This window comes from Silene latifolia, chromosome Y, assembly GCF_048544455.1.
Source record: "Silene latifolia isolate original U9 population chromosome Y, ASM4854445v1, whole genome shotgun sequence".
Lineage (NCBI taxonomy): Eukaryota > Viridiplantae > Streptophyta > Magnoliopsida > Caryophyllales > Caryophyllaceae > Silene > Silene latifolia.
In genome coordinates, this window is record NC_133538.1 from 335,088,480 (window position 1) to 335,102,606 (window position 14,127).

General features: G+C 40.2%; 1 protein-coding gene across 3 annotated transcripts in view; it reads right to left on the reverse strand.

The window, feature by feature from the left end:
- The window catches only part of LOC141634479 (mitotic spindle checkpoint protein MAD1-like), a 28,415-nt gene extending 20,070 nt beyond the window's left edge, over nt 1–8,345 (reverse strand). For all 3 annotated transcript variants that reach the window (XM_074446636.1, XM_074446635.1, XM_074446634.1), the window contains exons 1-6: nt 7,941–8,345; nt 6,895–6,994; nt 6,330–6,490; nt 5,682–5,879; nt 5,479–5,571; nt 411–539 (exon numbers count right to left, since the gene is read on the reverse strand). In XM_074446636.1, coding sequence (XP_074302737.1) covers nt 411–539; nt 5,479–5,571; nt 5,682–5,879; nt 6,330–6,490; nt 6,895–6,994; nt 7,941–8,141 — 882 coding nt within the window. In that variant the 5' untranslated portion in view covers nt 8,142–8,345. The remainder of the gene's footprint in view (nt 1–410; nt 540–5,478; nt 5,572–5,681; nt 5,880–6,329; nt 6,491–6,894; nt 6,995–7,940) is intronic.
- Between the last annotated feature and the right edge of the window lie 5,782 nt (nt 8,346–14,127).

Genomic DNA, 14,127 nt, shown 5'->3' on the forward strand with positions numbered 1-14,127 from the left:
GTGGTTGCGCTTCTTTCTTTTGTGAAGTAGCGGTCCTTCAATGCAGTTCTCGACGCAATTTCCATCTTGGGTCATTCGGAAACAGCCTCTTTGTGTTGCTAACACAAGAGTAAGGCTGCGTACATCCGACCCCCCCCCCCCTCCCCCCTACCCCGCAATTTGCGGGAGCCATTGAGGCACTAGGGTAATGTCGTTGTTGTTGTACAGAGTATATGCACAGCCCCGAATTAGTTAATTGAACACAAGATACAGATTTTGCAAGATACTTCAAGTCAGCACCCACCCATGCCTCAGTGACTTTGCCTATTCATACCTTCCCAGGTAGTGAAATTGAAATTCCAGACAGACAAAAAGTTTCAAAAATGTAATTGGTTTAAAGGAAGAACAGTTGCAAAATGAATTCCACTTACATAATTCCTAAGCTCTTTTTGTAAATGCCTCACCAGAATATCGTTCTGAGAAGAAGAGGTAGAAGATTCCTCCTTTACGAACATAAAACTTGCTAATTGTCTTTCTAGATCGGTCTTCTCTTGCAAGCACTGCAAAATATATAATAGTTTGGCAATTGAGTCATAAAACTTCCTTTACTAACATAAAACTTGTTAATTGTCTTTCTAGGTCGGTCTTCTCTTTTTACAGATAAAGTCATAAAACTACTCATGAGCCATGATAGCTTGAGTATAATTACCCACCTATCCATTTGTAAGCATGTATCACCCTCTAGGTATCATTTTATACAAGGTCATAGAGCCATCACCCATTTTCATTAATGTATCTTTACATAAACAAAAGTCTTTTTATGTGGTAACTAGTTGCTAGCTACTTAGGATAGGGGCTAGTTCCTAATCTAATCTTCCCAGATTGAGAACTAGCTGGAACATAGCAGGTACATTAGACTGCCTTTAGCATCAATTGGTGGCTCCAGGGCTAAAGAAAATAAGAAATTAGCATCACACCTAAAATAAAATATGAAATGCTCTGCAAAGCGGATTTTTGAGCTAGATCACTCTGAGAATAGAGGTGTTGCTAATCTTCCCGGTCTGCCAGCTGAAACCTCCTGATACACCATGTAGTACGGCCAACTGGTGATTTTCGAGAGAAATCCTAGAATCTTAAAGATCTTTAAAGGACAACAATGGCCCAGAAAATTGTGGCATCGGCAATGGGAGAGGGGATTCAGTGGTTATGGACTCAGTTGGCAGTGGTTGGGGATGGGTTGATCGCTGTTGGAGCTAGGTTCCAGTGGTGTTTGTAGCTAAGTGGATGAGTGGTGTTGGGTGAGAGGCATGTCAGAGAAGGAGATGGGTGGTATAACAGTTTAAGCTCCTAAAGTCCTATCCTTGGCAAGGATCCTTTTCAGGCGTGACGTACTTTCAAACAAGATGGCTCATTAAAAACCACACACAGTGTCAAGGAATAAACAAGATGGCTGCTCATTAGAGTTAAAGAAAATCCTTCATAGAGTGAGTCATTAGAACGAATCAGGAAACTAAATAGAACTTGCCAAACCACTATTTTCATTTTTAAAAAATGTACTTTTGAATACAAGAACTCCGCCTGTGAGTGTTTTCGGGCATTCGCTGCCGGTCCCAAGCCCGGATAAAGGAGGAGGGTTGCGGTAGGTCTGTGGCAGCCAGCATAAAAACTTAGTCACATTTTATGGACATGAATCGGAATTTGAACATCGTTGGGCGTCTCCTCGAAGCGACGCGCCGCACTTCTTAGACCGGGTGTAGTGATAAGTATGTGAGGGTTGCTAGGTCGTCGCCCGGAAGCGACGCGCCATCTTTACATCTGGGGGTGGTGTCAAATAGGCAAGGGTGCGCTACATCTTCTAGACCCGGGTGTAGTGAAAAATATGCTAGGGTTGTTAGGTCGTCGCCCAAAAGCGGCGCGCCACCTCGAAGTATGGGTGTGGTGTCAAATAGGTTTGGATCTAGGAAGCATGGTCAAGAGCGGGTAAAGAAATCAGGACATGACTTTAGGAAGGGTAGTAGGTTACGGTTTGGTACTTGGAATGTTGGCTCTTTGACAGGGAGATTAGCTGAGGTAGGGGAGGTTATGAAAAGGAGGAGAGTGCATATAATGTGTCTACAAGAGACAAAGTGGATCGGAGATAAAGCAAGGGTGATAGCGCCTTGGGGTTATAAGCTTTGGTACACGGGTAAAGACAAAAGTCGTAATGGAGTGGGTATTGTCATTGATAAAGATTACATTGATGATGTGGTAGAGGTATCGAGAAAGAGTGATAGGATTATGAGTATTAAGCTTGTAGTCGGGGATGAGGTGGTGACGGTTATAAGTGCTTACGCACCCCAAGTAGGTTTGGATGCTTCTTTTCGACGAGCCTTCTGGGAAGATTTGGAAGAGGTTGTAGAACGTGTCCCTATTGGAGAGAAATTGATCATTGGTGGTGACCTCAACGGGCGTGGTACTAGTCGAGTTGGCTTTGAGAACATTCATGGGGGTTTTGGGTTCGGGGAGAGAAATGAAGCAGGAAGTGACATATTGGATTTTGCTTTGGCATATGACTTGGGTATAATGAACACTTGGTTCGAGAAAAGACATTCTCATTTGGTGACCTATAGAAGTGGAGGTAATGCTAGTCAAATTGACTTCCTTTTGGTAAGGAATGTGTGGAGGAAAGAGTACACCGATTGCAAGGTCATACCCGGGGAAAGTGCCGCAACACAACATAGACTAGTGGTTCTTGATTTTCGGGGTAAGAGAGACTTGAGGAAGAGAAAGATAATCGGCGAGGCACGGATCAGTGGTGGAAGCTACAAGGGGGAAACCAACAAGCGTTTTTGGATAAGGTTGGAAGTAGCGATATTTGGTCGGATTGTGAGGAGAAAGATATTGATGCAACGTGGGATAAATTGGAGCATGTTGTAAAGGAGTTGGCGAGGGAGGTATTAGGGGAATCTAAAGGGAATAGACCATCAAGTAAGGACACATCTTGGTGGAACGATGTGGTGAGACAAGCGATAAAGACTAAACGTGAATGCTTTATAAGGTTTTGGGAAATGCGTGAGTGATGAGAACTTTGAAAAGTACAAGGAAGCTAGACGAGCCGCTAAAAAGGCCGTACGGGATGCGAGGGCAAAAGTTAACCAAGAAGTGTATGCCAGGTTGGACACGAGAGAAGGAGAGAAGGATATCTAAAACGCTCGCATAAGAGACCGAAAGACGAGAGATATTGGGAGAGTTAGGTGTGTGAAAGATATGGACGACAAGGTTCTCGGTTCGTGATAACGAGATAAAGGCTAGATGGAGTTCTTACTTTGATAATTTATTCAACGGGCATCGAACAAGGTTTTGGGGATGTAGAGGTAACATCAAGCATGGTTAACCGGGAATTTGTGCGTAGAATACAAAAGAGTGAAGTTAGAAAGGCGTTAAGGAAGATGGGGTCAAAGAAAGGAGAGGGACCGGATGGTATACCCATAGAAGTTTGGAGGTGCTTCAGGGAGAAAGGGATTGAATGGGTAACCATGCTCTTCAACAAGATTTGGAGGAGCAACAAGATGCCATCGGCTTGGAGGAAAAGCACTCTTGTCCCTTTGTACAAGAACAAAGGTGATGTCCAAGAGTGTTCCAATTATCGGGGAATTAAACTTATGAGTCATACAATGAAGTTATGGGAGCGGGTAATCGAGCAAAGGCTTAGGAGATATGTAGACATCTCGGAAAACCAATTTGGATTTATGCCCTGGAGATCGACTATGGATGCGATTTTTATCATGAGACAATTGATGGAATACCATCAGGACAAGAAGAAGGATTTGCATATGGTTTTTATTGACTTGGAAAAGGCATATGATAGGGTACCAAGAGAAGTACTTTGGTGGGCTTTGGCGTGAAAGGGTGTGTCGCGAAAATATATTGACCTCATAACGGACATGTGTGAGGGGGCTAGTGCAAGTGTTCGCACTAATGTTGGGAGAACGGAAGAATTTCCTATTACCATCGGGGTGCATCAAGGTTCCGCACTTAGTCCTTTTCTCTTTGCTATAGTTATGGATGAGTTGACAAGGGATATTCAGGACGACATCCCTTGGTGTATGATGTTTGCTGATGATATTGTGTTGATTGATGAGACAAAAGAGGGGTGGAGAGAAAGTTGGAATTGTGGAGGCAGACTTTAGAGACTCGTGGGTTCAGGCTGAGCAGGAGTAAGACTGAGTATTTGAGGTGTCAGTTCACTAAGGTGGCGGGGTTGAGATCGACAGAGGCGGGGAGTATTATTTTCGATGGGAATGTTGTTGAGGGTTCGGATTTCTTCAGATATCTAGGATCTATTATTCAAAAAGATGGGGAGTTAGACGGAGATGTGGCTCACGAAATTAAAGCGGGATGGTTGAAATGGAAAAGTGCTTGGGGTTTCTATGCGATAAAGATATGCCCCAAAGATTAAAGGGAAAATTTTATCGCACGGCAATTAGGCACCTTACTACTTTACGGCTCCGAGTGTTGGGCCGTGAAACATTGTCACATTCAAAAGATGAGTGTGGCGGAGATGCGCATGTTGAGGTGGATGTGCGGACATACAAGGAAAGATCGGTTAAGGAATGAGGTGATTAGGGAAAAGGTTAAAGTGGCGCGCAATAGAGGACAAGATGATGGAAAACCGACTAAGATGGTTTGGCCGTGAGAAGGAGACCTATGGACGCACTTTTGAGGAGGCCGAAACTTGGAGAACAGAAAAGGTCCCTAGAGGCAGAGGAAGACCGAGACAGACATGGTTGAGAGTGATAGAGCACGATATGAGAGTTCTGGGGCTTGAGGAGAGTATGGTGACGGAGAGGGCACAATGGAGGGAAATGATACATGTGGATTTTTAGTATTTGATGTTTTTTGACAGATTTAGTGTTTTTATTTATTTATTTAATTTAAAGAAATTAATTTATTTATTTTTCTCTCCTTTATTACACACTTTTTCAACAACCACTTTCTTATAGATTTTACCTGGTTCATTCCGGATCCTTAACTCTATTTCGGTTTTTAAAAATCGTTTTAATCTTTTCTCGATTTAAATTTTAAGTTTTTATAAAAGAAAGACGGAATTCGATTTTAAAACCCCTAAGTTCACCTTGACTTTCCATTACATTTTCGTTCTCCCTTTTGTTTTTTATCTTCCCTTTTTTATTCGCATTTTGAGGCGTGCGTTCACCCATGGACGGTTCGAAAGGATGATTCATGTCAGCCGACCCCAAATCATTTTGGGATTAAGGCTCTAATGTTGTTGTTGTTGTTGTTGTACTTTTGAATACAAGTCATTAGCACTGATAGGAAACAAATTTAAGTAGAACGCAATGACATAAATAAAACACAAGAGGTTTGGAAACAATAAGTACACAGAAAATAAAAGAAATAACAACTTCTACAACAACTAGAGCAACGGAAGACAGTGACGATTAAGGGGCACGAGATATGAAACTTTAAAAATTAAGGAGCAAACACAAGAGAGATATCAACCTTACTAAGCTGTCTACAGATGTCCTCTGACTCCTCCTTTAAGAGATCTAACTCCTTTTCAGAATTCTGAGCTCGAAACTCCATTTTTTCAAGCTATATATATAAACAAATAGCTACAAATGAATCAGGAGATACACAAGGTTTCAAAACGTAATAACTGTGTGAAGAGTAAAGATATAACACTTTTAGCATATATCACTCACATCTGCTCTTATCCTAGATATTGAGAAGCCAGAATCTCCTTTCAAATGCATAAATTCGTCTTGTAAATTCTTCTTTTCTCTCTCTGAAGTGTCACATAAATGCTTTAGTTTCCGCTCTAGCATGTTTGCCTTCTCTTCAGCAGAAGCAGCTGAAGATTCTGCAGCGTTGCGCATGCTCATTTCTTTCTCAAGCTTCACCTGGAACCCCGATAAATGAATGGCTACGATGTTAGCTGATTAGTTAATCAGGGCTACCATCGACAAATGATCGATGGTGAGTCCCAAATTCAATGTAATTTTCACTCTTAAGTATGAAATTTCATGATTTAGTTAAAGAAGGTCTCCCTTTTCGTGAGATTCGTTCTGTAATTCTTTCTTCTATGGTTTTCTCAATCCTCCATTTTGTTTTAAGCTTTTTAGTTTTATTGGTGGTCTAGACAAGCTAGTTCGTTGATGTAGCCCATCATGAAGTAATGTTTCTTTAATTTCTATTAGATTTGTTTTCAATTCTAAATATTTTTTGTAAGTGTCATGCCATTCTGTAAATGAATTCCGTCTTCTAAAAAAAAGGTCGGAAAAGGAAGTGTAGGTGACACGTAGATTTCAACTTCTGCGAAACTGTGGCCAGCAAATAGTAAGAGCAATTACCTCAAGTTCACTACAGAGTTGTATTTGTTTCTCCAGTTGCACCTGAGAATCATTGATCTCCTTTAGTACCCTATCTTGAAGTGCCTGTTCCCGTCCCCTTGCAGCAGCAAGTTCTTGCTCAGCATACAGAAACTGATCTCGATATTTCTTACCTTCTGTCTCTGAAAGGTGTGGAGCATGCATAAGAATAGCATACAATTTTTTCCCCAATTTCATCACTATAGAAACCTACCAACAGCAGCTACATGCATTACAATGAAAATACCAGTACCATGCACAGACCAGTGTGTTGGCTTCAGGCCAATTTGTGAAAGAATGACGTGTTTATCGTTAGAATGAAATGTCCGCGTGTCAAGTTCGTGTCCAATTAATCAAACAAACGAAGGTTGAATGAGGAGTTCACGAAAAACTCCGGTTATTAACGGCCAGATTGTGAAGGACAAAACTCAGATGCAGGCACCAGTCAGAGGAGGAGAGATAATCAAAAGTTTGTCTTTATGATAGTCAAGGATATGCAAGTCCTAAAACAGTTCAAGACTAATAATATTTCTCTCATACAAGATACCTGCTTTGAGAAGTCTGTCACTCAAGGTCTTTACTTCCGACTGATATTCAGTAACTGATTTCTCCATATTGGCAAATTTATCTAAAAGCTCTGATTTCACCTTCAATACAACAAATAAGGAACAAACAGCAATCAACATTCAAACAAACAATACGAGAAGTGCCAAACTATAGAAGCAAAAACAAAACAAAAAAACAAAATAAACAAAAAGCCTTAAATGAAAAATGAAACCAATTTTATATTGTCTTTTTTACTACAAAATGTAAAACAAAATCACTCAGAAAAAAAAAAAGCACCTAAAGAGAATAGTCTAAAAACGGCAAGGGTGAACAATAGATTGTCAAGGTTCAAGGACTTGAAACATGCTGCACACTAGCCTAATTCTCACTTATCCCGAGTAGAAAAGCTACAAACGAACATAGAGCAATTGGGGAAATAAGATGTGTAAGGACCCCTAATGATGTCTCAAATAATTCAACTCGAGAAATTCGTAGTTACACACTTAGTGCACCACATCATCACAGATCTCACCAATGAGCACTCGAGTTGACAACAAACCAGACATAACTAAGTAGAATCTAAGTCAGTGACAAATTACGCTTCTTATAGACTGAGGTGTACCATAATGTGATTAAACAAAGAAAAACCTCTTATATAATAAAATAACAAGCGAACATAGAGCACTTGGCGAAATTGAGTGTGTAGGGGGGCCAAATGATGTCTCGCCAATGAGAATATTAGAATTGACCACACACCATATATAACTAAGTAGAATCTTAAGTCAGCTGAAAAATTAGGCTTTTTTATTGACCGAGGTGTAAGATAATGTGATTAAACAAAGAAAAACCTCTTACATAATAAAATTACACACGAACACAGAGCAATCACGAAATTGAATGTGTAGGGACGCCAAATGATGCCTCGCCGATTAAAATATTATAATTAATTAACGAATTCAAATTCACTGAACTTGTAATTAAAAACATGAGGTATGAATTCATATGAAATCGTAAAAGGTAGCTGAAATCGGAAAAGAAAGAGTATACCATTTGACAGCATTGATAGGTGCAGAGCAAATGATCGGAGGGTTGTTGATGAGACGAAGACCGCGACGGATCTTCGTAAATGACTAGGCCTCCACCTCCACCACTGACATCACCGCCGCTGTCGCCGAAGACGACGACAGAAGGTGGGGGGCTTTCCGCCGGCGTACGGCGTTTACGAGGTGGTGGAGTTCGCACGATCATTGTTGTATGTTAGCTAGGGTTTGCTGTTTTGTGAAAGTGGTAACAAGGTAAAGTTGTTGGTTCAGGAAATGAGTGTTGTGGAAGTTTATGTTTAAATTGGAAGGCGCCAAAACATACAATTTCTCTCTCTCTCTAACAAAATCTCTCTAAAATCCCTAGCCTCCCTTAGCTATACGCGGGACTTCCATTGATTATCAATCGGATAAGCCCCAAAATTATTTCATATTTCAATCAATAGTATGCTTATCTATCTTCTATTCAATAAAATTCTCCCTATGGTGAGAATCGTTTTTCTATCTCTTATTTTATTCGTAGATTTAGTCTCATCTAGGGGTGTTAATGAGACGAGACAGCTCGCGAGCAACTCGAGATCGGCTCGGCAAAAGCTCGGTCAAAGCTCGGCTCCTGCGAGATCGGCTCGAGAGCTTAATGAGTCAAGCCGAGCAAACGCTGGCTCGGCTCGAAAAGCTCGTGAGCGGCTCGAACTTGTATAATTATATAAGATATTGCTCAAATTTTATAAAAATATTTTATCATGATTATAGCTTTGTATCATGTATATCAAATGTCTTACTGATTTGTCAAATATTTTACATTTAACCTTCGAGCCTTGTTATTGAAAATATCGGAAGAAAAAAAAAATAAAAAAAATGAACCATTATATATAGGCTCGATTTGAGCTCGAGTTTGGCTCGAGTTCGCGTTAAAGCTCGCAAGCTTGATATCGAGCATATTTTCTACAAGCTCGGATAAGCTCGAGATCGGCTCGAGATCGAGTTTTAGTTCTTGAGCACAAGCCGAGCAAGGCCAAGCTCGGGCTTGGCTCGGCTCGTCAGCACCCCTAGACTCCCATCAGTAATATAGTCAGAAGTAGTTCGTTGATAGTTTGTAGCGTGTTCTTTCAAAAGGTACAAATTGTAACACCTCCAACTACCAAAGTGTCTTACCAAGGCCTACCTTAGCAAATTGGAGTGCTACCATCTCGGTCACCCGAGATAGAGTATATCAAATAGACCATAAAAGAACATTTAATTAAAGTGAATAAAGTTTAATCGGATACAAACCATAATACCAAAACCAAAACTGCAAATACAAATCCAATAAAAGAAATGATCATCTAATGTCGACACAATAGCGGAAGCTAGCTAGACTCGACGATTCTCCCATCCATCCCGCGATAAGCTCAATCAACCAAAACATGCTAGATATCTGCTCACTGACAGGCTAATCGCACACCTAATCAAAGATAACCAACAAGCCTAAACTAATGCAGTAAAGGAAGTCAGGATCGTATCCACAGGGAGACAATTGTGTTCTATTCGTTAAATCTTAAGTCCGTCAGGGTCACAAAATATGAGGGTTTGATTGGTTTGTCTACTAACTAATATAGCAAGCACAAGAGAAATTAAACGTGGAAAAAGGATTTCAAATAATAGGAGAAAAGGCTAGGACTCGGGTCACCATGCTCAATAACGGTCAGAGGTAGAGTCAACGGTAAGCACAAGTACTGTCTGAGGGGTAATGAACAAGTCCTCCCGGTCCACTATTCGACCTAGAATACTAATTTAGCTCTCGCTCTAATTAGGATAATCTATTGTTTGTAGCAGGTCTAACTCTTTCCAATCTCTCGATCTAGGTCGGAGTTTTCAAAATTAATTAACTAGTTACGTGCACTTAACCAATTAATCTCAACTATTTGCTACAATTAACAACACAAATTTATATTTATACCAAACCTAATAATCTAACTATGACCGTCTTAAAACCATGGCTTCCCTAAATCCTAACATAAGAGAATTAGCTACGCATACTCATATTAACAACAACAACAATAAAAAGATTTACTATCGAAATTGAATTAAACATAATGAATAAAAGACGATAACAATTTAACATAAAAATAAATGAACAAAGAACCTAAAAGAATAAGAGAAATAAAGCAAGGTAATTAGAAAGGAAATAAAGATTGAATGGATTACCGAAATGAAAAGGCAAGGATTACAAGTTTCAGATCCGAAAGTTGAGTAAAAGCAATGTAATATGTTTTTTTTGCAATATCAAAGATGACCTAATTTCTGTTTTCCCAGCTCCTTAAATAATCATAAGGCTATAATTATCGAAAAAACAACTAATGGGCCGAAACAATAACTAAACGATTACTGCTTGACTTAAAACCAGTCGATCGACTAAAAATCCAGTCGATCGACCAAAACCAATTCAGCAAAAGTTCACATTAGTCGATCGACTGAAACAAGTGGTCGATCGACTAATCTCACATCACAACAGCGATTTCTTCTCTTCAACAGGCTTCCTCACTTGCTCAAACATCTCGAGGCGGCAATTTCCGAGCTCCGACTCTTCCAATTCCCAAAATGTAACACCGGGAACAGGATTTGGCTTGTTTTCAATCATTCGGGTCCAAACCTGCATAAAATAACAAAGTAACCCAAAGTAAACCATTCTTGGGAGGATAGTAGTTATTTGCTACGTATTATGCATAGAAATGAGTGCTAAAATAGTAGAAAAAGTACGTAATTAGGTCACGCATCACTCACCATCCCCCAATGGATTACCGCAGGTTTTGCAACAACGAAAAGGGGTTAGTCAACTGCACAATAAAACATAACTACAACAACAACAACAACAACAACAATAAACCATCCAATTTAATTATGTGAAATACAATCTCCAATCTCCAACCTCCAAGTATATTATCTGAACAGCAGCCCAGATCTGCCACGTTACCCATCGTAACAGGTACCCACACCACCAGTGGGAGACCGCAGCTTTGCCACCCAAGCCCCGCTCCTCGCAACGAGCGATCCCAGATCATTAATGTGCACATCCCCTTGTGATGGGAGCCACAAGGGGTGAACATGGGGGTGAAGACCATCTCCTGACAACGGCTCCACAATCAATCCAATGATACCATCAATACCAAGTCACCACAATACTATCACAATAGGACAATCATACAATCATCACATCACTGAACAACAATCGTACGAAAGACTGAGTAGGAAAACCCTACCTTATTCACAAATTCCAAAAGACAACAATCACGCAAGCTAGAACTTCTCCTCTACGAAATCGTCACATAACAATGATAACTAAGCAATACTAATCATAACCATCATTAATTAATCTCTATCCCCCAATCTACCCAAATTAGGGTTTGCATAAACCCCTAATAATAACCATAAACTGATTAAGAGATTACTAGAGACTTACCAACTTAATCAACGCAGAAAACGAGATGCAAGAACTCACAATCGATCGATCTAGGCTTAGGAATTGATGAAGATGATTAGGGGAGTAATGAACGTAGTTTAGGTTTTTGTAAAAATGTTTTAGAAACTGATTAAGCGAATATATACTCCTCTAATTATTTTAATCAAAACCGCAGAAATATAACCCGTCAGACCAGATACTCGGTCGAGTACCTGACATACTCAACCGAGTATGCCCTACTTGACCGAGTTCCTCACGTACTCGGCTGAATGCACCCAAGACAGTAGCCTGTCTAAAAACACTCGACGACCCACTCGGTCGAGTACAACCTACTCGATCGAGTTCACTATGCCCAGAAATTTGTGGTATTATAGTCTTCCCTCCTTAAAAGCGAACTTCATCCCAGAAGTTCACATAATACCTGTTATAACCATGCATAACCTAACCTGCTAACCCCACATCTTGAAAAGAACACCCAACTCGAAAAGACAGCTACCATACTCCCAACCATAACCAAACTATGACCACACAACTCGAAACACAACCAAAGTGACCTCAAAACTACCCAAAACACATGCGATTATCTTCTACCCCCCTTAAAAGACCAAGGTTACGACCCCGTAACAAAACATACCTGATTAAAAAGATGTGGATAACGCTCCCCCATTTCCTCTTCAGCATTATGGTTAGACCATAATACCTCAAGTAAGATGGTTTCATCGTTCCTTGTCTTGCGCACCTTACGGTCCAATATCTCCTTCGACACCTCCGCATAAGTAAGAGCTTCATCGAGCGTAATATTCCCCACCTCAAGCACATGAGATGGATCACTCACATACTTTTGAAGTTCTGACACATGAAATAAATTATACACCCGATCAAGAGATGGTGGCAAAGTTAGCCGATAAGCTACTTCACCTATCCGATCCAAAATCTCATATGGACCTATGAATTTATGGCTCAACTTCCATCTCTTGCCAAACCTCATAACGCCGCGCATAGATGACACTTTCAAAAGAACCTTATCACCCACCTCGAACTTGATATCCTTGCGATGCAAATTTGCAAAACTCTTTTGCCGATCTTGAGCTGCTTTCATCTTTTGTCGAATCAACTGTACATGCTCAATAATATCTTGCACCATTTGTGGTCCTAAAACCATAGCTTTAGTGCTATAATCCCAACACACTGGGCTCTTATACTTCCTCCCGTAGAATGTCTCAAAGGGTGTCATCCCAATACTCGTGTGATAGCTGTTGTTATAAGAAAACTTAATCAAATCAAGTCTATCTTCCTAACTCCCACCAAAATCCATCACACATGCTTGCAACATGTCTTCTAAGGTTTTGATGGTCCTTTCAGTTTGAACATCTGTCGAAGGATGGAACGTCGTGCTCATCTTTAAGATAGTCCTCATCAAATCCTGCAACTCTTGCCAAAACCGCGATATAAATCTCGCATCTATATCCGACACAATATCCTTTGGTACCCCGTGTAGTCGTACCACATGCTTCCTGTATCCATTAGCTAACTGAATCTTACTCCAAGTATCTTTCATTGGAATAAAATGAGCAGACTTTGTCAGACGATTGACAATTACCCAAATCATGTTATTACCTTGCCGAGTCCTTATAGAGCTTGTCACCTCCCGGATGTAAGATTCAGTTGGCTAATGGGCCACCAAAACGTCTTCTTCAAGTCCTTATAGAGCCGAGTCCTGTATGGATCGAAAATCTTGAGTCCTGTTAGAGCTCAGTTGGATTCAGTTGGCTGAGTCCTATATCTAGGGATGTCAATTTCACCCGAATTCGTCAAAACCCGATCCACCCGAGCTAAATAAATGGATGAAAACCCGACTTAAACGGATGAAAAGCGGGTGACGGGTGAGTCGGGTGACGGGTCGGGTCGTATTCGGGTGAAGTTTTTCCACCCGCCACCCGATCCATCACCCGATTATTCTTTCTTTTACTGAAAAATTTGTGGTATATATAGGCTACTAAAGAAAACCTAGCATGTGAAATTTCATTTACACTGACTTCATCCTTTCACTCTCTATCTCTCACTACTTTCTTTACCTCTCTCTCCATTTTTCTTCACTTCTTGTTTGTTCTGCCACTCTTCGTTGTTAATTTAGTTTTAATCTACTTGTAAAAATTTCTTTTCTTGATCTAGCACTTTATTAGTTTCAAGTTTTCCCCATTCTTCTACACTCCTCGTTTTCCTTAAATTTGTTTTCAAACTTTCAAATATTAAAGTTGATATTCTAGATCTGCACAAATATGAAGATTGTTTTTTGAAACTAAGTTCGCCATTGATTATATTAAGCAATTTCGAATCAGATCTTCATTTTTCCGAGCGATTAGAGATCGATGGTGGTAGTCGGCACCATGGATGGTGCGCGTTGGTTGTTTTAATTATGATTGTACAGTGATACATGTTAACAAATTGGTTAAAAATATTACTCTGGATTCTATAACATGTAAATTAATTAGACCATTTTTAAGTAACTTTATATGAAACTACTAATTAACAATGTTTTGATTGGCATAAAATTAAGTTAAAAATTAATTAATTGTTAATCCGTTTATCACCCGAACCACCTGTTTCATCCGCGAATGACGGGTGGATTGGATATGGATGATGGCTTACACGGGTGATGGGTGGATCGGGTGGAGAAATTTTAGTCGGGTGATGGATCAGGTGAGGCTCCACCCGACCCGAACCCGATCCATTGACATCCCCACCTGTATCCGCT